The sequence below is a fragment of the Protopterus annectens genome, chromosome 7.part0 (genome assembly GCF_019279795.1).
Source record: "Protopterus annectens isolate FY-2018-M chromosome 7.part0, PAN1.0, whole genome shotgun sequence".
Classification (NCBI taxonomy): domain Eukaryota; kingdom Metazoa; phylum Chordata; order Ceratodontiformes; family Protopteridae; genus Protopterus; species Protopterus annectens.
Genome location: NC_056739.1, coordinates 1,087,246,666 through 1,087,274,038, shown reverse-complemented (window position 1 = coordinate 1,087,274,038; position 27,373 = coordinate 1,087,246,666). Strand labels below are relative to the sequence as shown.

At 39.3% G+C, this 27,373-nt stretch overlaps 1 protein-coding gene across 13 annotated transcripts in view; it reads right to left on the bottom strand.

Moving 5' to 3' along the window:
• The window catches only part of NEO1 (neogenin 1), a 2,116,015-nt gene that overhangs the window by 471,799 nt on the left and 1,616,843 nt on the right, over window positions 1-27,373 (bottom strand). For all 13 annotated transcript variants that reach the window (XM_044077666.1, XM_044077665.1, XM_044077664.1 and 10 more), the window contains exon 14: window positions 16,284-16,394. In XM_044077666.1, the coding sequence (XP_043933601.1) occupies window positions 16,284-16,394 (111 nt within the window). The remainder of the gene's footprint in view (window positions 1-16,283; window positions 16,395-27,373) is intronic.

Here is a 27,373-nt window from a genome sequence, read left to right as displayed (position 1 = left end):
AATGTAAAACGCTTAAGGATTATCAATAAATAGGTATCCAGAGGCCCTTGATCTCAGTTTTGACACCAGTGAAGCAGATGCTAAAAAACAATGATCCCAGTACAGAACCATGGAAGATTCTACTGTTAAGGAGTTTGTTATGGTACTGAAAGTGAGAATGTGACCAATTTGTATTGTTAGCACTAAATGAATAATGAAACAGCACCAGAGCACTCCACGGCGATCGGACCATACACAGAGAAAACTAGTAGCACTATAAGCTTCTTCAGACCTTTTGCCCATGAGAGTGAAAGCGCTAACCTGGAATTCCAATAAACGTTGGATTTTATACTACATGCTTGAACTATTTCTTATAATGCTACTAATTTTCTCTGTGTATGGTCCGATCGCCGTGGAGTGCTCTGGTGCTGTTTCTTTGTTTTAAACTTAATTGGTATAGTTATCAGAGCATTTACCCCTACTTCGCTCGTTTTATTTGGACTAAATGAATAATGTTTTTCTTACCATTCAGTTGTTTATTCTGAGTTTATATTATGTGATTGAAGAATCTCTTCTTCAAACACATAATAATCGACATGTATACAGCGAACGCTGTAAACCACGAATGGCCACGTCCTTGAATTTTTTCCTCTGGGAAAAATTTACATGGCCATAAAATAAAAAAACTTTAAAACACTAATTAAGTTGGGGGTTTACCCCCCCCCCCCCAACTAAATATACTAACTCCTATATTGCTCTACACTGAAGAAAAGGGCAATTCCCGATAATGGCCAACTGAATTTTTTCCCTGATGAAAACATTCAAGGACGTGGCCATTTGCCGTTTACAGCATTCGCTGTATATGTCGATTACTGTGTGTTCGAAGAGGAGATTCTTCTATCACGTAATATAGACCCATTTATTCCAGTAGTGCATTTACTAGTTTTGTGAAACCAATGAAGTTAAAGTTTGGAGTAGTGTATTACTGTTGTTACTGGCCCAATGTATGTTTATAAACCGAGATCCCAGATTAAAACAATTTTACTTCTGAAGATATTTTAATGTTTGGGAGTGGTGGGATATAAATGAATGCTATGTTAAGCTGCGTAAAGTTGCTTTTAGTTAAATTAGTGAGAAAGGGTTTTGGAGGAGTTAAATGACAGTAAACTTCAGACTTAAGAAATTAAAAGTTGTTTTTTGTATAATATGCATATCTTCCTTTTTTGGCAATTCTACCTGCTGTAATGCTATACCCTGGTGAAGTATCACTTCATCTAATATACAAGGTTTTCACCAGGTGATGGCGACAGCTAGAGTATCTGGTTTATGCTGACAATTCCAACTATGAAGCTTGAAAATTTTATTACTGATGCTCTGAATATTCTTATGAAAATATTCATATTCCATGAGTGAGCTGAGGAGTATTGTAGAGATGTAAGTTATAGCAGGCAGGCCCAGGGATAGGTTCCATGTCACCACACAATAAATGTAATGATGTAGACAGCAACGGCACAAAGGTTTTGAGATGATTTTGTGATGCAATTAATTGTTTTTTTGATGAAGATTTATGAATGGAGTGACATGTGAAAGTACAGTACTTAAGACAGTTGTTTTCTCTTGGGCTACTGAACATTAGACAATGGTCAGAGAAATGTTTTATTGTTTGCACTTAAGTGAAGATGTTATTACATGGCAACATAATTGTGTAACCCAAGCAACAGTAAGAGTGACAACAGTAATACTCCAAGTAGCAAGTCTGGATAGTGTAAGCATTGTTTTTGTACTGGTATAAAGCAAAGGATAGTATAGCTCAGGCAGCTTGTTTTTTTGGAGGACAGCAGGTGTTGTCAGATACAGTTGTTGTAAAAATAGTGGGGAAAGGCTTTGGTGGAAAGGTTTTCCTGCATGCAGGTATAATCATCTGCTCTAATTGCTAGATACATTCCTACCTTTATTCTTCTTAGAATCAAGGCATAGACATAGAAGCGCCTCCTCTATCTTTATTCATCACTGGGAAGAGTACGGAAGCAGAAATCAGTTAGCTACTCTGAATCCATCACAAGGCTTTTGTAAAGGAATTTACTGAACCCTGGGCCCTATAAAATATATCATGCTTTTTAGGGGTACAGGGCTAGATGTCACTTTCACTGGAGGGAGCCAAGAAGGCATCCTTTACAAATCCCCCTGGACTGGAGAAATTGCTACTGGTTTAAGGGGCACCCAGGCCAAGCAAATCAAAATACCTCTTCTGGACATATGACACCTCTTTGGCTTCCCTAATGAAATTGTCTTTCGTTCTGTACAGTGTGCCAATAAATGAGACTTCGTCTGTTGGAGGAGGACAGCACATGGTCGGGGGCGGCTTACTGGTTAAGATGTTTACCTCATAGACAAGAGACACAGCGTTTGATTCTCACCAAGGGAAATTGTCTAGACTTAACATATTCTACAAAGGTGACTAACCTAGGACTTGCCTATGAACCTATCAGTGTCCATTTCATACCAGGAGGAGGTACACATCTGAGAAGCATAATCCTATTCTTCCCAATCACTCTGTGGAGTCAAAATCCCTCTTTGTGTAGGGTCCCAAATTTCTCTAAGCAGAAAGGACACCAAACACTGAAAGCTGATCTGCACTTAACTGCAAGCACTTCCTGAAAAACAGCCTGAGTGAAGGTGAGAAATGAGGACCCACCAGTTATCAAAGGCCAGGAGCCTGTCGACTGGTTGAATTCACTTCCATCAGAAGTGGATTTGACTGAAACAGTTACACCAAAACAACTTTCAGCAAAATATGAGTTTTCTTATTGCTTCACTGCTGTGTAACCTTAATGTAGGTATATATAAGTTTTTGAGTGCTGGGCGGGCTTGCCCTCCTTCACAAAAAAAAAAAAAAAAAAGATTACCTCAGAGTTTCACTGAAAGTGGTTTTCATGCAATTGTTGTGTTTCAATCCACTTTAAAATGATATGGATTTCATCAAATAACATGAATCTACCAAGATTCAGGTAATGTAGGGAACTCATCTGGACAAGCATCCTATGTTAGGCTCAACTTGCGAGTCAATGGTCCATTTGCTCCTCACAAGGCAAGAGTCATTCCCTCTAGAGTGGCAGCTGATCTCAGAAGCTGTCGCCCTAAATCAGAAAATCCCCAATAGCTGCCAAAGTCCCTATCCCTGCCTTCTGATGGCAGTCATGGATGCCTGCATTCTTGCAGGTCTCTTGTGCCCTTGCACAATATGCATGTGTGCACACACACACACACACACACACACACACACACACACACACACACACACACACACACCTACAACAGCTACAGTGGATATAAAAAGTGTACACACCCCTGTTAAAATGCCAGGTTTTTATGATATAAAAAATGAGACCACAATAAATCACTTCAAAACTTTTTCCACTTTTAATGTGATCTATAACCTGTACAATTCAACTGAAAACCAAACAAATCTGTTAGGGGAAAATATATAAAAAAATAAAACATGTATAATAAACTGGTTACATAAGTGTGCACACCCTTAAACTAATACTTTGTTGAAGCACCTTTTGATTTAATTACAACATTCAGTCTTCTTGGGTATACACCTGCCATCAATTAAAGACACTCCAATTAACCCCAAATAAAGTTCAGCTGTCCTAGTAGGATTTTCCTGACATTTACTCAGTTGCCTGCTACAGCAAAAGCCATGGTTCGCAGAGAGCTTACAAAGTATCAAAGGGATCTCATTGTTGAAAGGTATCAGTCAGGAGAAGGGTACAAAAAAATTTCCACAGCATTGGATATACCATGAAACACAGTGAGGACAGTCATCAAAAAGTGGAGAAAATATGGGATAACAGTGACGTTGCAAAGAACTGGACGTCCCTCCAAAATTGATGAAAAGACGAGATGAAAACTGGTCAGGGAGGCTGCCAAGAAATGTACAGCAACACTGAAGGAGATGCAGGGATTTCTGGCAAGTACTGATTGTGTACTACATGTGACTAAAATCGCCCGTATCCTCCATATGTTTGGACTATGGGGTAAGGGTTGCAAGATGGAAGTCTTTTCTTACACAGACTAACAACCAGGCCCAGCTAAAATTTGCAAAACAATACATCAGGACTCCCAAAAGCTTGTGGGAAAATGTGTTATGGTCTGATGAGACCAAGGCTGAACTTTTTGGCCATAATTCCAAAAGGTACGTTTGGCACAAAAACAACACTTTGCATCACCAAAAGAACACCACCCCCACAGTGAAGCATGGTGGTGGCAGTATCATGCTTTGGGGTGCTTTTCTTAAGCTGGAACTAGGGCTTTAGTCAACGTGGAGGGAATTATGAACAGCTTCAAATACCAGTCACTTTTGACACAAAACCTTCAGACATCTACTAGAAAGCTGAAGATGTAGAGGAATTTCACCTTTCAGCATGACAATGACCCCAAGCATACATCCAAATCAACAAAAGAATGGGTTTACCAGAAGAAAATTAAAGTACTGGAATGGTCCAGCCAGAGACCAGATCTAAATCCATTAGAAAATCTGTGGGGTGACCTGAAGAGGGCTGTGCACAAGACATGCCCTCGCAATCTGACAGATTTGGAGCGCTTTTGCAAGGAAGAGTGGGCAAATATTGCCAAGTCAAGATGTACCATGCTAATAGATTCCTACCCAAGAAGACTGAATGTTGTAATTAAATCAAAAGGAGCTTCATCAAAGTATTAGTTTAAGGGTGTGCACACTTATGCAATCAGCTTATTGTACGTGTTTTATTTTTTATATTTTTTCCCCTAACAGATTTGTTTGTTTTCAACTGAATTGTACAGGTTATAGGTCAAATTAAAGGTGGGAAAAGTTTTGAAATGATTTATTGTGGTCTCATTTTTTATATCACAAAAACCTGGCATTTTAACAGGGGTGGATACACTTTTTATATCCACTGTATCTTCATTAGCTTGGGATAGCCAGGGCCATGTAACCCTTTCAACAGCCTTTGTGATCTACAAGTTTGCTTGCATGCGAGAGGTTCGGCCAACTGGGAAACCACTATCCCACCATAGGCAAATCAACATTCCTCTTGCTCTCACCCTCCCCATGTTAAGCTTCTCCTGGTCACCACAACTACAGTCTGGGCTTCATCCCTCTTCACCATAGTGCTGGACTTCATGTTTGGACATTTGGATCCAATCCTCCTGATTGAGGCAACCACACAGGTGGGCTGGACCTGGGGATGGGCATCCCTGACCTTCATACTTCAAAATCAGGGATTTCATCAGACACAACTAAAATCATGGGTTGAGCATCCTCATCTTCAGAATTAATAAAATGAGCTTCTGCACAAGTCCAATGCAGGATGACGAGAGGTTCATTTATGGACCATCATGTTCATGAAACATGCTTTGACTTATTGGCATGGTGGCCTACAAAGGGGCTTCATCAGTGCCCTTGGATATAAGAGATGTTTGAGTCAGAGGCTGAAAAAGAACCTGCTGGGAACTGCATTCTTTAGCTAAGCAGAGACATTGGGTGCCTTGGTCACATCTCTAATTCTTGGTCAACTTTTCCTTAAGTCACTTCTCCACATGCTTTGTAGAGGAAGGTGGGTTTCAGAGGTCAGGTATGAGTGAAAGCTTAGAGCCTCTTCCTGTAAAAGTTTTAAAAGGAACACTCCCTTCTATGCATTCTATGTGTAAAGTTCGGGTGCACCTACACCTTTAATCATGACGTTCAGGTCCTAAATAGAATGCACAACAACTTACGTAATCATTATGTGAAATTTGTATACTACAAGAACATCTGCCTTCCCTTTTTAGAAGCAGTCATACCCTTAATGCATACTTGTCATCCTGTCCCACCCCCCACAAACAATAAAATCCAAGTACATATATAGCTAATACATTTACTAAAAAGCAACAAGAAAACTTCCACAATGAGGTAATTATCTGACCTCTGGAGAAACCAGCAAAATACTGTCATTAACAGCTACTACACAATGGCATAAGTACTATAAAACATAGCAAGAAAGATCTAAAATGGCACAGGCAGACACCAACTTTATGCAGAGAACATACCAACATCCCTAAGGGCAGACAGATGTCCAGCCCACAGAGGGAGGAGAGGCCTGCCAATCTCTGAGTTAATTTGGATGCCCTGCATTCTGTGGCAGAAGTCCCATTAAGTCAGTAACTTTCAACAGTGATCTATATGAAGAACACCTACAGTCACGTGACCATTCGCAGTAGTTGTGTGAAAGAAGAGCTGTGTAAGCATATTCATCATAGCAGTAGACGTTTACATATCAGGATCATTGCTGTGCAATAAATAATTCAATATACCTGGGAACTAGCCCTAGGTGATGTTGATCCCTTTGGCCTCAACATTACAGTTTCCTCAACACAGTCAAAAACACACAGAATGTCTGAATGTACAATTTCTAACTCTTTAGCAAATCACACTTCAGACAAATGTTTTTAGTGGCTGTATTTGCATCACTTCTCAAAAAAGACAAAGGAACTTCCTCTAACAGTACATAACATCTGGGTGTTCAGGATGGCCCAGATAATAAAAAAAAAAAGAAACCCACTCAAACAAGGGCAGGAGGGGGAAGGGAGAATAGGTGGGTAAAGTGGCAGTACAGAAAGGAGGTGGTGGAAAAATTGTAGTTCGATTTTACTTGGCAAAAATGTTAATAAGCTAGATGATATATAAACAAATAAATACAATTCTGTGCTGTATTTCTGTCATTGACCAAAGCTGTGGCTGAAAATATTTTCTTTGGATCAGTCCACCAACCATGCTATCAAACAATAAATTAAAATAAATATGCCTGTATTTTGTATACCCATAATGAGAACCCAAGGTTACCACTACAAAAAATAAAAAGCCAGTAGTAAGTCAGAGCATCTGCCCCCAACATTTGTTCTTGTTTATTTGTTAACCACATTACAGTACTGATCCACATGCATGTTTTTCAAGCTCATTCTGGGACACACTTGTTAAATGACTTGCTCCAAGTCACACTCTAGGTAAAACAGAGGCTGAAAAAAATCAAATTTGGAAGTAGCTCATTAACAGATTGTACCCTCAGAGCCAAGGCAAGGCAAGGAGAAGAGGGAGATGGACAAGAGAGGCACTGTAGGGGTGTATTGATCACTCCTTCCAAGTCAGATGTGCGCCTGCTTTTGTTGGGTGTGTGCGTCTATAATAATTTAAACAGCTGTAATTCCAACTGCAGCTACTTAAATAATTTGCTTACTGTGTGTGTGCGTGTGTGTGTGTGTGTGTGTGTGTGTGTGTGTGTGTGTGTGTGTGTGTGTGTGTGTGTGTGTGTTAGGAAGTGAAGCAAGGAACTACTACAGCTCTTTCCTACAGTTTATGAAACAGCTATTAAGTAGAAACACTAGTATCAACTGGGAAACTGCCCAAGTTGGCAATAACCTAGCTACAGCTCTGCATAGCATTAATACTCGGCACTGTCAGATTGGCACTTCATAATTAACCAAAAACTGATGTAACTGGATGATGATAAACCATCAGATGAGCCTAATTTATTCAAAGGTACTGAACATGCTAGGCTGCCTTTCTTTCACTGTCCTCACCTCAATAACTCAACTACAACCTGGCAAATGCACATTTTATTAAACACTCAGCGGCACTCATAACCATATTCTGTATTCACCTTGTTTAAAAGAGAGGACTGCTATGCTCCTATACTGGACTCCTTCAAAGAGCACCAACAAACAAGATAACAGTACCCCAAAACATTAACGTGTGGTAATTATAAGAGAAGACAAACATTACATCGCATGCATGTTTTCATCAGTTAATCCACCTAATCCCCACATAACCACTTAGACTGCATTTCCTGACAAAACTTTTTTAAAAAAATGCCAAAAAACAGGTGGTGCTGTCAAGATCACTTGACAATGTAAAGTGTCTACATAAATAAATGCTGTCTCATTCCACATTAGCTACAGCTATCTACATATACATTCCATTAACAATTAATATTTAGTATATTCTCACACCACAAAAAAAGAGTTCTCTCACTCTTACTTCAGTTTATTTTCTTTCTGAAAGAAAGGAAAGGTTACTACTACTGCATTGCTCACAGCAAAATACATTAATTATTGCATTCTTCCCAATTTTGTAAAAAAAAAAAATGTCAGATTAATACTGTCTGTTTTATGAATTAAAGTGTTTCATTCTCAAAAATCTGACCACATCCCAAAATAAATGACATTTAGTACTGCACACTGCAAGTAAACAAATGTACCTACAGCACTAAATTACAAAACTGAATTTTCACGGTATATACCTTATGCTTACAAACCAGTATAAGCATGTATACTTTTCCACTCCCTCCATCGCAGGGTGTTTGAATGCTTCTACTGCTGCCCACAGCTACTTCTGGCATTTTTGTCCATTGTTCTCCTTGTGCATAAGCACCTTCTAAACGCCACTCTTTTCACAGTTTCTTCTTCTGCACTACCTTTTTGAGGAGCTACATATATGGTCTCAGCCTGGTTATTCTGACACAAAGCCATCCCTTTATTTTGTCCCTGATTTAGCAATTTCTTTAATCGCTTCTAGTTCATAACAGGGTATCATGTCATTTTTTCAGCCCTCTTGAAAGTCAGCCCCTTTCTCAAACCATTCGAAATAATGTGAAAACTTCTCACACAACTGAACAAAGAGGTAAAGTCATAGGGACGTAATGGCACCAACACAGATGTCTTCTCTTGGCAGGTCACTAGACAGTAGTACAGTGTATATCTGCAGTGCTGAAACCAGCAGGAAGGGAATTACGCTCAGCAAGAAATACCACTAACTAAATTTTTCAGGAAGTACTTTCCATTTAAATATTGTTTTTATTGTGACAGGGTCCTCTCACTAAACTCCACTGTCAATGAGAAGAATATTTTAATTAACTGCAATCAGCTACATGTCAGACTATCCTGAAGCATGACAGGCAAATAAAATGTGTGCCTGGGAGCTTGGAGACGTTTTGCTTAATTGAAAGCAGCTGCTGCTATAAATGTCTGAGTGCTATCCTCCTAGTTACGTCTTGAAATATGCTTAAAATACATGACATGGACAAAGATAAATTGCTTCTTTATACGCTTGTTTCGATTCAGACTGCAAATTTATCTGAGGCAAAAGGATTCTATAGCTGTGTGCATCTTTAAAATTAAAATTCTGTGATTAGTGGAAGAAATGTTCAAGGAATTAACTGGATGGTTATGTATTTGGCCAGAAAAGCAAGTCTGCCAACAACTTCCTTTATTTATTTTTTTAGTTAATAGACACTTCCTACACAGTTTTTGTTTTCTATAACAATGTAAGGATAACAATCTACAGAGGGTAAAAATAGAAAGGAATAAGCAGACATACACATCAATGTTAAGGGGCAGTGCAATGCACAGCTTCCAGTCCTCAGAAAAACAGTCTGTTCAGGGCTAAATGAAAATTTAGTGACAGTTTAACTCTTCACACCATTAGTCTCCCAACTAAGAGAGTGTTTCTCAAATGATGAAACTAACCTCCACTGTATAGGAATAAACCTTTTTCTTGGGAGGTGCAGAAAAGTCTGAAAAAAACTGTCTACTTAAAACATTAAGAATTTGGTACTAATTTTATATTGAAGAATGAAAGACAATAAATGTGTGCATCTGAATGTAAAAGTAAAAGAATAACATACTAAGCAAAATCCTGGCTCTGTCAAGTAAATGTGTTTCTGGAAGTAGGAAAGGCAGTCTGTTTCTGTACACTGCACAATAATTTTATTTTGTGAGGGAATGCTCAAAGTAACTGTTTGGTATTTACTGCACCTCAGTGGCTTTTCTGTTGTTTGAAGGAGTCACATATACTGAGAATCTAAGCGCTATAGGTGACATTATACTTCTCTTCCAAAAAGTCAGAGTGATAACAGATCATCCTTGTATTTTACCTATTAATGGAAAACCTCCAGATATTTTTAGCCATATATATCCCATCTTTCCCACCATACATAACACAGAAATGTTAATTTAAATTCATATCCATGCTATACTATGAATGTTGGGGAAAACGCTGTGGGATCTTAAGCACCACTTACTCCCACGAACTGTGATGTAAAATTCAATGCTACAGGTTGGCGTCGCACAAACATCACACTGCTACAAGAAACTTTGTCAAAAGGTCATGCTCCAGGTATTACAGTCTTAAGGACACACTTGCATAACAGCCCTCCTCAAAGTAAGATCATGCCTTTCCTACTCAATAACAAAGCTCTGGACAGGTCAGTGCATCAAGGAACATGACCGAACCAGAGAGAGAGCCACAAAGCCAGTTTCAATAGAAAGCACTTTAAATAATATAAAAAATAACTGGAGGCTAGGTCTTTATAAGACAACCCCACCACCACTAAAGATTAAAAATTAGTCCGTTGAATATCATCAATACAAATGCTTCATTGTTGTAGTCTAAGGAACAAACTTCTCGCTACAAAAGAAAAATACATCAAGTTAGTCACAATGGTTTGCTTTCTTTTGTGTGTGTGTGTGTGTACATGTTACCATTGAAACTGTATGAAATTAATAAAGGTGTTTCTAATAAATGTCTCATGAAATCTGTATAGATATCACCTGCTAGCCAGCCTCCCCACCAGAGAAATATTACTTCCCAGTATGATCTTAGAACACGCACCATTCCTTCCACTCTCTTCCCTCCTTGCCTGGCTTCTCCATGCCAGGGCTGCTAACTGAACTCTGGTCGCCTGAGTCAAAGTCACAACTCCTTTCTCTGCATCACCAAACCCTGCATCACTGAGCCAAGTTACTAGATGTTATGTATATGTGGGAGGCTCTGTTACTATCAGAGCAGCCATACAGAGACTTGTTCAAGCTATAAACCAATTTGCTCTTCCTGTCCTAACTTACAGTTTTGGAATGACTGACTGGCCCCAAAAGGTGTTGGACAGGAAAACAAAAAGGATGCTTCAGGCTCATCAAATCATTTACAAAAATCAGGGCATACCAAGATTACATATTCTCCTTTCCAAAGGAGGTATGGGCCTCCTTGAAATTCATTACATTAACATATCTGCAATTGTGGGACTGCACATATATCTGCTGGCCTCACAAGCCCCAAACATAGTGAAAGTTTTGAAACATGAGGAGAATAAATCTAAGATGACTTCCCTGCTTAGTCTAGCAGAAGCATAATGGTGTCAAATGGGAATGGAAATCAAACCAGTAGCAGCTAAACGTCAGGCAGCAACTAAATGTGCCAAAAAACTAAATAAAGAATATAAGGTGAAGGATCAGAAGAGAAGGAAAGAAATGTGGAAAATGCATAAATATAGTTGCAAGTATAGAAAACTCCTAGAACAACCTCATGTTTAATAGGATTGAATGCAGGAATGGTTAAGGAGAGGTGAATTCAAACCAAAAGATGAAAGATTAATATTGGTAGCCCATGATAGTAGACTATGTACACGTTGGTTTACAAAGTTCATTGAACATGTGTGAAAAACAGACAAATGTAGGTTTTGTAAACAGAATTGGCAACAACTGAAAACCTTGTTGCTGGCTGTAACATACTAATGGCAGACGGACTGTATACTGAATCACAAAGCATCATAGAAAATGAAGTAGTCTACATCACATGGAATCACCCATTACCAACAGTTCAAAAGACAGATGCGAGAAAAAACAGACATAGTAGTCCATGAAAAGAAGAGAAAAATAGCACTGATCTCTGAAATCGCTATACACAGTGACTAGAGTGTCTTGCGCAGCGTACAGAGAGAGAGAGACGGTCACAAAATATCAGGATTTGCAGGCAGAAATGAGAGCAATGTGGAAGAAAGATATCCAAGACAGTTCCAATGCTAGTAGGATCAAAGGGTCTTATAAAAAAGAATCTACAATCATATTTAGATACGTTACCGATACATGTAACATCGTATGAACTGCAGGAGGAGTCATTACTGAGCACATTACGGGTGCTGAGAAGAGCAGTTCTGGCTGACATCAAGGATTGAAACAATACTAATTTCATGAAACTTAATCATACTTTGACTTTGGAATGGGGTCCATTCCTACCATGGTATTTGAAACCCAAAAGATTTGGAGAAATTAAAAAAAACAGACATGTAAAGGACATCAGAGCTGGGGTTAGATTCCCTTGAGAGATTCTCACTAGCTTACAACTGTTCATTTAGAAATGCATGAGAAAGAAGTCTTGTGTTTCCTAAAACTAAGGATCTGTAGAGGTAATTTGTTTTCACAGTGGAAAGTACTGAAACTGATGTCCAGCATTTTGTGTGGTTACTATTGCAGGTTAGCAGGCCTGGGTAATGCATTAATGAGGAAAAGGTTGTTGTACAGTAACAATACTTGTGGGCATGCTAGGGCAGGGCGAAGGGAGCAACTGTACCAGGTGCAAAGTGTTAGGGGGCATGACTGCCCATCCTATCCCAATCACTCTTAAGGGCATACTGGCTTTCAAAAGCCAGCATTGCATCTGTAGTCAAACCTGAGCACTGAAGCAATCCATGAGCAGTCTAAACTGCAGCAAGTTTCCAATTTTAAACTTAAAACCTGACAAATGCAGCACTCCATGCATGGTACACACTTGTAGCAAGAAGTCTGTTACCTAGACTACAACAATGAAGCATTCGTATTAAGAATGTTGTCGTCCAACAGCCTAATTTTTAATCTTTGTACTGGTGGTGGTGGGGCTGTCTGACAAAGGAAGCTGTAGTCTGTCACAGTTACAGTATTAAGCTATGCTCCAGTCAGGGTTGATGTATTTATAAGGTACCTTTTAGTAGGATTACAGCTGCTGCTGCTAACAGTCTATAGCAACAGTTGTTGATTAAAGCATTGACAATTTTCATGAATTTGGTCCAGAAATACATGACCTTCATTTGAATTAGGAAGAACTTCAGGATACAAGTGGTGAAAATCTACTTTGTTTTGATATACAAGTTACTGTGTGTGTCTGATACATGTAAGAAGGCACCTAGTAAAAGGAAGTAAAAACTAGATGCTCAATGCTATGTTGAAAAACTGTTCAACAAAAATAAAAACAAAAAATGAAAATTCTGAAAATGTAATTTAATCCACCTGTAAAAACAATAAACACTTTACACCTCTAGTTAGCTTTAATTAAATTTTACTTCAAATTTACCAAAGTAGTAAACTGGCCCAGGAGAGGGAAAACTGACACAAAAAGCAAACATGTAAAACTAATATGAACTTGCCTAATTAAAAATTTTGTTCATGTTTTTTTCAACCCCCAGGCAAGCATCTAATGGTGCCATAGAAGTAAAAACATACTATTTTTGTAAGATGAATAATTAACAAATGACAAACCACCAAAGTAGCTAGGAATAAATTCCAAAATAAGAACATAGTTCATAAACATTTACAGAAAGGCGCATTAAAAGCTGAATTTTTTTATCTGACAACCAATTAAGTGAAATGACCTCTGATCTTTTCCAACTATAATTCAGGCTACAAGGGCAGGAGGCTGATGAAACACATGAAAAAATTACCACAACCAACCAATCAGCATATTTTTGTGAGGTGGGGAACAACCAAAGTATGTGGTAATCCCCCACACGCAACCACAGGGAGCGTACCTCCCAACCATATCTAATTACTCGTTTTTTACCCAGTTTTGGGGTCCAAATAATGGGGTGCCACGATTCCAGAGTGGCACCCCTTCATTTTCAAATTTTTCCCAGATTTTTTTTTTGCTTTTTGTGCTGACCTCCATCAGCCTACCAGCCTGTCGTACTTGAGCTCAAGGGCTCACGTGCACACATTTCCGGCTGGCTGCTTTCTACTTGAATTGGATCTGCAAGCGGGAAGAAGTGTTTGTATGGTGAAAACTGGAAACATTTACTTGGATCTGCGAGCGAGAAGAACTGCTGTAAATATTTATTTTATTATCTTCTGGGTACTGTAGAGCTTGAGCATGCTGCATGAATTGGATCTGCAAACGTGGGTACTGCAGAGCTTTGTCTTTTCATGAACGGAGTGCTTGAATTGAGCTCAGTTATCTGAGTGGACTGCTTGAATTGAGCATGAGTATTTTTGAACATATTTCAGGTATCCGAGTGTGTGCCTGTGTGTGAGACAAGTACTGTTCTTTGGCACTGGTGATTGGGACTGTATACCCCTGATCAATACTGTTGAATTCTGATTTGGCTCATACATACCGAAGTACTTCTTGCTCTTTGTTCTGGCAGGTGCATTTTACGTTCTAATAAGTGACAATAAGTCAATGTGCGTCTACACTAGCTTTTCTGGCGCAGAGCTTCAAAAATGGTCTACACATGACACAAGGGTGAATGCACATGATGTGATCGCCTTAGACAGAATCCAATGTTTTATATGCTTTGTCCTTTTTTAACATGCATACACACACCTAAACACATCTGTTAGATGCTGTTTGCAAGAACAAATAAAAATGTGTTTACACCATACGTTCTTGCGTCTTAACACTGAGCCAGGGCAAAAAAAAATACTTTAAACATAGTAACAGTTGGTAAGGTCATTTTTGTGACTACAGTGTTTTAAATGTCCATCCAGTTTGCTTCCAGCTATGATGCTAAGTGCTGAAATGGTCACTCGGTGCTGAGAAGTTGTAATCAACCTCCATACTCAATGCTTCGTGACATGCTTGACTGGGGAATGGTTCAAACCTTTGGCTGGGCTTGTTTATTTAATAATCTGATTAAATTGTTTCACCCCAGTGACCCAGCATAGAAGAACTGGAAGATCGGTGCAAGCACTTGTTTACTTTTTGTATAATGAGATGCATCATTTACAATGCAAAGCCAAAGTTTCCATGGCTGAGCTGAACCAAACTTTATTCCTGTCCTATAGTTGCTATCATTTACTTGCAGTGGCTGCTGACATCTTAATGCTTTATGTGCACATAGCTACAAACACTAAAGTACAACATAATTCAAGGCACAATAATGCAGTAGTCTGATCTTTCCTGCACATTATTTTGAAAATGCATCAGAAATTCAAAACTCCTGGCTACTATTAGCACCATCATAATTGTAGTTCTAGTAACTTTCCAATGAGTAGTGTTAACCCTATTGAATGTAACCTTAGTTCCTAGATTTATTCTGAAGTGCACATGCATCCTTGAGTGCCTTCATATAATATTATATGTACATTGGGTATAAGTACGTAGAGAGAGAGAGAGAGATTCACTTGCTCGTATACACACACATACACGAGTGCGTCATTTTTCTAGCGTGTGGCTTATTCATGATGCATTTGTATTAGAGCACTGTGGCTTACACTACTGTCATTCTACATATATAGTGTGTAAGTAGACTTTTATGATGGAAATGTTCTGAACTGGGCAGTTTTGTCATTATTGGTTCATGCATTTTGTTTCATTGCCTACTGGAAAAATGTTCAAACAATACATTTAAAATGCACTCTACCAAGTGTGTTGTATTATACAAGGAATATAATTTAATAAAGTCAGGAAAGTGCATCAAAGAACACCTGTATATTTCTTGTTGTGTGTGCAAGGGGCCTATGATTTGAAAACAGCCCAAAGGTAATCTTTATCCACCACTGGCCAGATGTATTTTCTTTGGATGTGGTGTGGGTTTCAATGCTGTTTCAATGAATGTGAGTTTCAAGGGCAGAGAAGTTTTAATGCTAAGTCTATTTTCATTGTGGGACAGTATTGCTTTGTTTAGCAGATGTCTACTAGTGTTTGGGCATTGTGCTACAAAATGTAAAAATAAAACCCAAATAATCATTGTAGAAGTAAAGCAGTATGCACACATTAGTGTTTATGGTAAATGGAGCGAAACAGCCAGGTAATAGGACATTGCAATGGCTGCAGGGGGACTCTGGTGCCATATTTTGGTTGTCTGTTCTTCAATTTGCGTTTGAAAGTTGGTATCCCACAATTCCACTGGAGTGGGCAGGGTTATGCTATTTTATGTTAATCAGTGTACAGATTTGTACCTATTTTTCATGCGCCTTGTCCAGATTTTTGATGTTTCCAGGTTGAGAGGTATGATAGGGAGAAAATGCAAACTCCAAACACTGACTGGCAGTCAGGAATGAACCTTGAACTGTGAGGCAGAGTTCATAAGCTATGCTGGTGCCCAGAACATGCAAACTGGTCAATGCTTTGCAAAACCACTTAGTTTGCTCTAAAGATAAAAGGAAATCAAAAGTCCATTTGTGGCAGAATACACTGACTGCGCAGCTGTCTACCCAGTAATCTTTCCTTTGTTCAAATATTGCACACTTCAAGACCAAATCCTTACCATCCAGGTCAGCTTCAAAAGTTTCTGCAGTCATCCATTCTGTTGATGGTCCTGTGCCATTGACAGTCAGGGCTGCAACTCGAAAATTGTACTCTGTGCCTGGTTCCAGTCCTGCAAAATAATAAGAATCAACCAAACAATCATATAAAAGAAGTGACAACGAACCCTACTGATCAAAACAGCAAACGGCATGAAGACAGCAATTTTCCATGGATGATTGATCTCATATCTACAGGAAGATGAACACTTTCAATATTCTAAGCAAATGACATCAACTATGCTAGACAGGCAAGTAACCAACTACAACAAAACATGAACAAGACAAATTCTTTGCAAAAACAAACATGCGTTAACATCTATTTAAGATTTTCATAACTGGGAATATCATAATAATGTATTTAAATTATATTTTATAACTGTAAGAGCTCAAATGCACTTCTAACAAAGGGAAACTGACATTCACACAGTCAGCTCATAAATCCTATTACAGACTTTGGAGTTAGTGGACATCATCAATAACAGCAAAACCGCAACCTAGGTTTGATTAGCACCTTGGGCGACTAGTGGAGCAGCAGAGGAAGAGATGGGCATGCCTATCCCCAGGGGTGGGGTTGGGTGACTGATGCATGAAATCTTTTTATGATGATCTTAGGCCAGGGACATCACTAGATGGTGCCACGGTCTAAAGGGTGGACAGTGGACCTGGCAGAGCTGCTGCAGAGGAGGGGGGTGATACACCACTTTCTCATACTGCATGCACATCCAGACCATACCACGTTACCACAAAGGGGGAATGGGTAAATCAAACAAGAAACACCTCCCTCCCTTGGACAGATGTTCTGATGTGCTAAGCTCCCAGAAGCCTAAACATCCATAAGCAGCCACAGCAATACTGGATAAAGTTTGGGGGCAAAAAGTTAGCTGATATACCTGATGAGGACAGGGCATGGGCCAACAATAACGAAGGACCAATGGAAAAATAGAAATAATGGCAGAACTGCGAGACACCTGTAGTCTCCTGTAAATATTCCAGAATATGCAATTCATCAAAAACTGCAAAAACAAATTCTACCAACACATACAGTTGAGGAAGCATGTGTCACATTCACTCAGAGTTTAGATTTTTCCATGCTAGATTCAAGAACTTGTGAAATACTTTTCGGGTCAGACTGAGTAGGCAGCAGTAATCAGAGACGCACAATCATCCTACATTTACAGGAAAGTAATCGGTTTTCTTAAAGGTATCTGGATATGTCTTAGACTCTTAACTGTTCTAAATGGTAACAGGATGCAAGATATATGCTACTACCTGACAACTAGAAAGGAGAACTAAGAATGTGTGAACTGCAGCATTACAAAGACAAACAAACTGATACTATTCAGGACGTCAAATGCATGGACAGACTAACAGAGAGAAACTACTTAGGTTTCTTAAACTGAAGGGTGCCAGAAATCTTAAGCCTCAAAGGCAGCTACCTACTAGGTAATCCACAGCAGACTGGGGATACCTGCTACCTGCACACTCATTCAGCATGCCACCACAGGCAACAGACAGCTGGAATTACCTACCCTAAAAGTCAAGCTATACATCCCACTATACAATGTATATCACTCTTTTTCTCTGACTGTTTTCTAGAATGGACTATAATTTCAACCACAAAATAAATTCTGGTATATTAAAGGCATGTGTAACCATATCTACCATAACACTAGATCTATTAGAATTACAAATTGTAACATTAGATCAATCCCACATGATTCACATTGTTTTCTGGCCGAATCTGCAAATGTAGCAACCAAAGAAGGTCTTTACCTGGAATAAAATCTAGGACGTATACTTGTGGTACTTTCATATATTTTACACTGGTTCATGCTTTTTTTCCCCTTCAGTCACAATTCTACCCAGTGGGAAGGAACAGATCTGGTAGAGAAACAACCCTTCTACACGACTACATAGCACATGCAATTTTATATGTAGGGTGTGAGAGAGAGCACATACCTGCAACATTTCTACAAAGCACACCACATATTAAGGTTAAACAGTAATGTTTAAAGAAAGAAAATATTATGATGATTTAAGGCACAGCCTAGAGATTATAAATTCATCTACATCAGCAGTAGAAAAATACAAGTAATTCAATATAGTAGCCAAGGTAAAACAAACGTTATACCCCAGGTAAGAAAATTACGTATGTAAATGTATGTTGTGTATCCTCTTCCAAACGGGTATCAGTACTAATTAGCTTGTATGAAAGCTTACAGCATATGTAGATTAGCGAATAACATGCCTTATTGTAATGTGAGTGCTGAAAGAGGAGAGAGTCACAAAAATGAAACAAAACGTTAACTTTTAAAAAATATGAATGCAAAATACTAATTAGCTGCTAGAAATGCTTATGACAGAGGCAGATTTGGTAATAACACTTAATAACGAAGTACTGTAACAGAAAATATATAGGAATAGATTCATAGGTGTACACTAGGCTAACGACCACTGGAGCCTTTGTAAGCAACTCAAATGTATCTATAAGTTATTGTGCCTTAAAGGTATGTTAGTTTGGGCATGACTTAATTACTACCACTGTCCAGAGACACAGGTGTCATACAAGGCATGAATTTCCGATTTCCCATCCACTAGTCCAGTGTGATCTTGAAAAAGGTTACTGAATGGATCTTCTTCATATGGCTGGGAAGCCTATTTCAGAGAACTGGAATTTGTTGAGATACATGCCTGTCCTTCCAACATGTCCTACAAGTCCCAACCAAAGCTTACATTCTTAGATCTAGTAATTCTGGTGCTGTTCATTTTATGGATGAGACCCCAAGGATGCCTTGCATGCCAGATGACAAACCATCTCTCAGCAGTCTGTAGTAAACCGTATAGAGGTAGGGCTTTGCAGTGATCTGCAAAGGACATTGTGTTTACTCCCTGTATTATTTTTGTGAGGAACCTCTAAGGATATTCCAGTTGCTGCATGTGTCGGGTCAGGCATATGTTATACTTAATGATGGGACTGATGACGGCTGAGTGCAGTGGTAAAATGGCTTTCCTGGACCTAGATGCTATGCCTTTACTTATAAGATGAGTGACACAGAATGATTTTATCATTGCCTTAGACACACATTGGTCGAAAACTAGGTTACTACCTACAGGAGTTCCAAAATCACTGACTACCATGTCTACTTTTATGAGTGTTTTTTCAATTAAGTAGTTTCCCTGGGTGGGTGACTTCTTAAAAGGTACTATTATGCATTTCTTGGAACTGAGTTTTAAGCATTGTCTTTGGCACCAGTCATTTGTCATGTTAAACTTTCCTATAAGATGTTGGTATCTTGGGGAGTTTCAACGATTGCTCCTAGCTTACAATCATCTGCAAACTTGGTAAGCCAGAGGCCCTTGACACTGGCCTTGACTTGAGAAAAATAAATGCCAAAGAGGAGTGGATCCAACACAGGGCCCTGGGGGACTCCACTGGAGACCAGCCTCTTTGTACGTGGTCTCTCCAATCCTAAATTCATGGGTCCTGCCTGTGAGCCAGATGGCTATCCAGCAAATTACATAGGGGTTTATGCCTAACTATGGGAGTTTGTTTACAATGCCCAGGTGGGGTACTGTATTAAATGCCTTAGCTATGTTAAGGCAGGTAACATGAGAAATGTCAAAACTCCCTCAGATAGACCTTACACTACTTAATACCTAGTGTGTGGATAACAGTCTAAAAAGGTGTGGCATTGTTTCTTTTGGAAAACAACAATTACCCACAACATACAGTTTAGAAAACTCCCTTACTAAATGAAACAGTAGGCAGACAGGGGCACTTTGGTTGATATGTCCATCTCCTTTAATAACCACATGGCAACTGCAGTTAGAAAACCATTCTACACAGCACAGTAAGTAGCCAATGGCATTTTGTACAGATCCAGAGATGGTACTGCTCCCCTATATTCAGCACTGATCAGGCCATTGCGGGGTACAATACTTCAGTTGGGATGCACCTCTTGTAACAAACTCAAAAAGCCCCAGAACTTCCTAACCAGAAAGATCTTTGGTCTTAAGGACCTTAGTTACCAGGACAGGCTGGACGCCCTGTCCCAATACTCTGTATTTTCACACTCTTGCAAGAGATCTGTTTCTTGTTTACCATGCCGTTAGAGATCTAGTGGTTCTCGAACTCGTTTATCTCAGTAAGTCAAACAGTGCAGTGAAAACTAGAACCAGAGACCTGAATATTCATCATCAGATAAACAGGATGTGAAGGAGACTCAGATTCATCATCCAGCACCTACCCCTTTTCTCTGGAATAAACTCTCTCGGCTTGTTAAGCAGAGTAGTTCAGCATCTTCCTTTAAACAAAACCTGAACAACTGGGACCAACTGCCCTCTCCCTTCCTGACAAAGGGGGCAAAGCTCACAGGTGAGTATTGTCAAGATGTACATGGTCATTAGACCAAAACGGTCTTGAAATTTATATGATTACTACTCCCATTACTATGATTTTTGTAATACTCTTAGAAGTACTGCACTGATTTTTTTGAAAGGGTTCAAAGAAAGTCATTCACCCATGTTGCTCCCAATTTTGATATGCACTTCAAAGCTGCTATTTTGAAGCTGCTTTATAATTTAATGAATTATGCCTTTGAAGCTCTCTAGTACAGGGGAGGCTTGGGATTAGGCTTGTTCTCTCTCTGTCTGCAGCAAGGAGGAATACAGAAGTTCTCTCCCCCATCAAAAAGTTTTGTTGGTTAACAGAGATAACATTCCTGAGTATGACACAGGCAGTAAGTGATGGATTAACAGCTCATGTGCCTGCTGAAGGTGGTGAGGAAGTGTGGGAACACATGGCCAGGGCACACATTCTTGTGGCTGAATAACTGTCAGAGACTGAAAATCTAAAGCACTGGCTTCAAGGGAAGCATGGCAGTCCTGAGAACTTACAAGATTCAAGGAAGCAAGCAACATGCCCCCTCTGATACTCAATGCACAATGAACCCTGGGTAAGTTAATAGGCATGCACAGTGAGATTAGGACTATATGGAGAAAAAATTACAACTCCCAAAGGATGCTTAAACAACTCTGTTCAATCAGCTTTTGCTCTGGTGTAGGAGAAACAAACAGGACAGTTGGTTGAGAGAAGTTCAGATGGTTGGTAGGCAGCAAGAGCAAAAAGCACCCAAAAAAACAGAACCTTTCTTCCATTATCAGCTCTACAGTTCACAGTGACAAACTGGCAATTAAGGGAGACATCTACCTAGGACCAAATGGATGAGCAGAGTCCTATCACTTCTTTTACAAGGTTCCAAGAAAAAAAGTATATGACTGGTTGGTTGGTATTGGTATTTCAGGTCTGAAAGTTTGTGAATAGCTGGTGGAGGTCACCACCTTTGTTTTGCATCATGCTAAAGTGAAAAGCCATACATTGCAAGGCTATTTCCCTAAGCATAGTGAGTTGCCGTAACAAAACAGATAAAGATAAAAAGGTATACCTAGTTAGACAGTCTAGCTTGCTTCAGCTGCAGGTGAAATATTTTCATTCCAAACATTTCAATCTTTACAGACTACAATGCACTGACCGTTAATTTTTCAGTTTTATGCCCACAAACTTGTGAATTCCTGCCAGCACACTTAAGACTACTTACCTCCAACCAATATGTTAAAAACTGACCATTTCCTGCCACACATTCAGAACTACTGTTAAACTCTTACCCAAAGATGCAATTTCAAAATACTATACTACAAAGGACATAATTTGATACAATAACCCCTAAATAAAGCAACAGTACTGTCTACACCCCTAAACAATACCTCTTACATCACCACACAACAGAAGGAATTATTTTTCAGTCTTGTCTCTCAACCTGTTTTCAACTAACATACTGTGAATAAAATGATAGTGACAGATAAGCTTGTAAAATTAATAGATGTTTGCACTCCAGTCTCTGATTACAGGCTTACTTGTAACCTAGAAAGTTTTGTTTGTCAATATTTAATTATTACAATGTATTATATATATATATTTTTTTGTTTTACTATATCCCAGACTGAGCCTGGAAATGGTCCATATGGATCAGCATTCAGCCCTGACTAAAATATTGAAATAAAATACAATACTAGGTATCTTAGTGGATAGTGGTAAGAATCCTGAGGCAGGAATGGGAAAGGATCACAGAGTTATAACTAACACAGAAAAATTGGTTAAAACTGTGGTAGGCCATGAAGTCACGGCCACTAAACCAGGAGGGTTTACATATCTGCATGTAAATGTCTCCAAAAATACTTGTACTTCTAGTGTACTGACTCAAATACATTTGAATGGCAGATCCTACTGGCTAGATATGCAAATCTGGAAGAAAGAAAACTGGAGAACCATTTTTCTGGAATTGTGGACTGACAGATGAACTTAAAATGAACTTGCAAATGGTGCTCCTGATACCAGCAAGCAAGGAGGTGATAACATGCAAATAGAAGTCTGAAATGCCTCATAATGGAGAAGTCATCAATCAAATGATGAAGGAAATATATAAAATGGAAACTGCCTTGGATTAGATGCAACGAACATGAACATGAAAAGGTGGTTAATTAAATGGATACATTGGATTTTAGCTGCAATACAAGAAGGCTGAATGGTCACCTTGGTCTTCAGCTGTAATGCAAGAAAGATGTCAAAATTTACAGTTTGATATACTCTCCTCATGGCCCCTATAATTTGATATTTGTCATTTGACAAATGACATTAAAAATACAACAGGACCATTACAGATCTGTGCATTTGGTTCACACGTTTTCTTGTTTATACCTGTCAATCTTAACTTTTTATTTAATGCAGCCACAATGTTGTTCTTTTTATCTTTTCCTTAAATTGTTACAAATCACTGAAATACAAGTCTACTGTGATTTAGAAGCTGATCAGCTATATGTAAAACTGATCAATAGGGAACTTACTGTAAAGCCAAAGTGGGATGCATCAGCCATGAGAAGAACGTGATACTGCCCTTTTTTTTTTTTAAATTCCTGTTGTTAACCAGTCCTCTATGAATGATGGAAAGAGATAATGCATGTCACTGTACCGTTTATGGTACCAAGTTGGAACAGAGGATGTTAATACTTTGACATCAAGACAGAAGTTAATGCCTCAAAAAAACTGAAAAGTCATTTTGACAGGTGTTCCCATAAATTTTAAAAATGGATCACCAGTGATCTAATAATGTAGTAAGAGAGTGTCCTGTCTCTGCCCCAAGTGACCTTAGATCGATTAGTAGCTCAAGCACTTAAAGCTGGTAAGAGGATGGATTTCCCCCTTCAGGGGTGTGTGTACATATGTGAAGTCATCCAAAGCACTGCCATGATCTCTTGGAGGAGAGGTAGTGATTCAAATGCATGGCCTGAAGGTAGGTGATGTACTGTACTGGGGTCCTTCCTAGTATAGGGGAGCAAATGGACTGCCAATTGTGGGAGGACTGAAGGTCAGAGGCATTCAGGCATAAAGCATAAAAAATGTTAAGAGATGACCCATAAAATGTCAAATAAAATACTGTACTTGAAACAAGTACATCTTTCCTAAAGTTTTCATATCATAAGCGCATAAAAGAAATAATATAACAAATGTGTTTTATACTCTCACTTTAAGCACAATGACTTTCACTGCCTTGATCTACAGTATGAAGTAGGAGGTGGTTGTTAAAAGGGTGTTCTGCATATATATATTTTCTAAAAGAGGGATAACATCCGTGGAATGCTGGAGTAGCTAGAAAATAATCCCCTTACTGCTTCTTATACCCTCCGTTTTTTTATTTTGCGGGACTTCAACAGATCCAAAGGAGGAGGAGGAGGAGCAAATACAATCCTTCCAGTAAATCCAATGTCAAAAACTGGAAAGGCAGTATTGGCAGATGATAGAATGCAGAAGTTTATGCTTGCACTCCTTCCTCAAAGTAAACTGTGCCCAATTACCATCAAAGAATCTACCTTAATGACTGCTAATACCACTGGACTGCAGGAAACTGATTTACTGTTATTCAAAGTGCCAAACTGGGAAATCAAAACAAGGAAATGGGAAAAATGGGTGAATGCACACTCATAATTCACGGTGTTATTTAGATAAAACCTAAAAGCATTGTTTTAAACAAAGTTAATTGCGGGGTTTCATTCGGTTCAAGTCAGATGGACTGAGGTTTACAATAATCTGATCTTCTGCTATAATGTGCAAATGCTCAAGAGAGACGAGGAGGAATTCATAAAGGGAAAGGCCTGTGCTGTATACAAGTCCACATTGCACAGCCTTGTGGGACCCATAAGTAGGGGTGTAATTCACAAAGCATCTGCTGCTCAGTAGTCTAGTGATGTGCGTGAATAACAAGGATTTCCAGTGCCTCTTGTAAATTTGGTAGTGTGTAGCGATGGCCTACACATATTACGCATATGCACACTCCATTGCATGCTCTGTACTTCACCTTGCTTAGCATGGCAATTTACAGATGGCTTTACTACAGAGGTTCACAGTACAACAGAACAGAAAGCAACTGTATGCAGCTAGTAGCCCTGAACTCTGATTCTAGGCTACAGGATTTTCTGGGAAGGGGAAAAAACAGTCGAGTGGAGCTGCTCAGTCCTCAGCAGGTTTGTTCTACTCCACTTCCCCTTGCTCAAATACACACTCAAATATATCTGTGGGTGGCTATGAATGTGGAGAAATTAATGCATGTGTTAGTTTCTTACTTGGTTCAACTGTGGGTTGTTGGATCCGATAAGATCTGACCTTGGCACCAACTAGGAAGATCTTGCATCAGGGCTCTGGCTCCTCCCCTACCCATAACTCCCTGTGCTCCAACTAATCACCTCAGATTGAGTTTGCCCTGCTTAGATATCCTAATTACTATCACAAGCAATAAATTTAACTAGTACCAGCTAGCAAATCATCCTGTAGCAAACAGCAGGTACATTAAGCAAATGTAAGAGATGCCTAGTTCATCCTAACCCAGTCCTCAGGATTACAAATGACAATTTGGAGAGGGATGACGGGTGGGATGTTGAACCGGATGAAAACCTGACAACATGGATCTATCATTATGGTAAGTGCATAACTTCATATCCAATATAGTCTGTTTTCATCCGATTCAACTGTGGGACAGATTCCCAAGCACTATGGCCTGAGTAGACTCACAAAAGGATATTCATGAGAACAGTGTAGCCAAAAGGATGAACAAGATCTGGATTGTCCATCCAATTTGTAATGAAAAATAAAGATGTGAACTGTAGACCAAGTAGCTGATGGGCAGATATCAATAGGAAATTGGCTTGCAAATGCTGTAGACACAGCCACCACTCTAGCTGAATGTGCTCTTGGTTTAGATTGCAAAACCAAGCCTTTTTTGTGTATACAAAGGAGATATATAGTCTGAAAGCCATCTGGTCAATGTAACTTTGGAAACTGACTTCCCCACTTTCTGTTTTGGGAAAGCGACAAACAATTGGTCCAATTTCCTGAATGGTCTGGTCCTATGAAGTTAGAATCGCAATTGACAATGCACATCCAGCACATGTAACATGTATTCACCTTTATTAGAAAACATTGGAAAAAAATGGTAAATGAATAGATTGGTTCAAGGTAGATTCAGATGCCACCTTTAGTAGAAAAGAAGCATTGGTTCTTAAAGAAACTATCCTTCTGAAAGACCAGACAGGTTGATTTACAAGAAAGGGTTTGTAATTCAAAAATCCTTCTGGCTGAAGTTACTGCTACTAGAAAGAAAGTACTGCACATGAGAAATCTGATGTCTACTGATGCTGTAGGTTTGAAGGTTGATTTATTTAATGCCTGTAACATAAGGGTAATAATCCCAAGCAGGAACTGGGTCTCTTATAAGTGGCCTAAGAAGAAAAGCACCCTTTAAGAAGGCTTTTGATATTTTTAAGGAGGCTATGCAGGCATTTTCCAAGCCTACATGGAAACTGGAAATGGTCGCTAACTGTACCCTGACTGGGAATAACTGGGCCCAGTCTGAAATAACTCTGAAAGAAACTGCAGAAAATCAAGAACTACAGCTGAGAATGGGTCTAAAATTTTAGAAATTGCCCAGACACGAAACTTCTTCCACTTGTTAAAATAAACCTTGGTGGTAGAGTTTTTTTGGGAAGCTGTAAGAATGTGTACTACCAAAGGGGAAAGCCTGCCATCTCTGGCTAATGCTAAAACTGGAGGACCCATGCAGTTAATTTTGTGAGAGCAGACCTGGAAAGTGGTTCACCATCCAAGATGGATGAGCTAGTAGAGGCCATAGGAAAATAAACCATGTTTGTTGAAGCCAAAAGGGGCTAGGAGGATTACCCTGACCTTGCACATCCTGGCTTTCTGTAAAAATTTATTCACCAATGGAGGTGGAAGGAAGGCACAGAGTAGACCCTGGGGCCAATAATGGACAAGAACATCTGTCTGTGACTGTCCCTATGAAGGAACCAAGGCAAAATAACTTCTGCACTTGTTGTGAAAGGAGGCAAAAAGGTCACAGCAAGTTTTCCCCCAGCGACTGAATATCTTGCAGCCACTGCTGAGTTTAGTGACCACTTGTGATGCATCAGGATACATCTGCTCAACTTCTCCACTAGAACACTGAAATTCCTTAGGATGTCCATTGCAATGCAAAAGCATTGTGAATACAGTGCCCACTGCCATACCCTCATGGCTTCTCAACATAATGGGTAGAAGCATCTTCCTCCCAGTTTGTTTAGATACCAGACTAGTGACATACTGTCTTGTCCATCTGAATAGCTATCACACCTCTGGAGAGAGTATCCTGGAAAGCCTGCAACACTATGAGGACCTCTCTCATCTCCAGAATATTAATGGGAAGTTTTGCCTCTGTCTGTGACCAGAAGCCTTGGACAGTGTTTCCCCTGAAGAGCCCCCACAAAGCATCTGTTGCCATTACTGCTACATGGGGATCCCGCATGCAGGGAAGCCTGTGAGCACATGACTGGAATGTTTTCTAGCAAAATGCATGGTTTCTGCAAGTTGGAGTGATCTGTAACTTTGAATGAAGAGTATTTTCAGCCTGTGACCACTGCACCACTACTGTCCACTGAAGAACCCTCATGT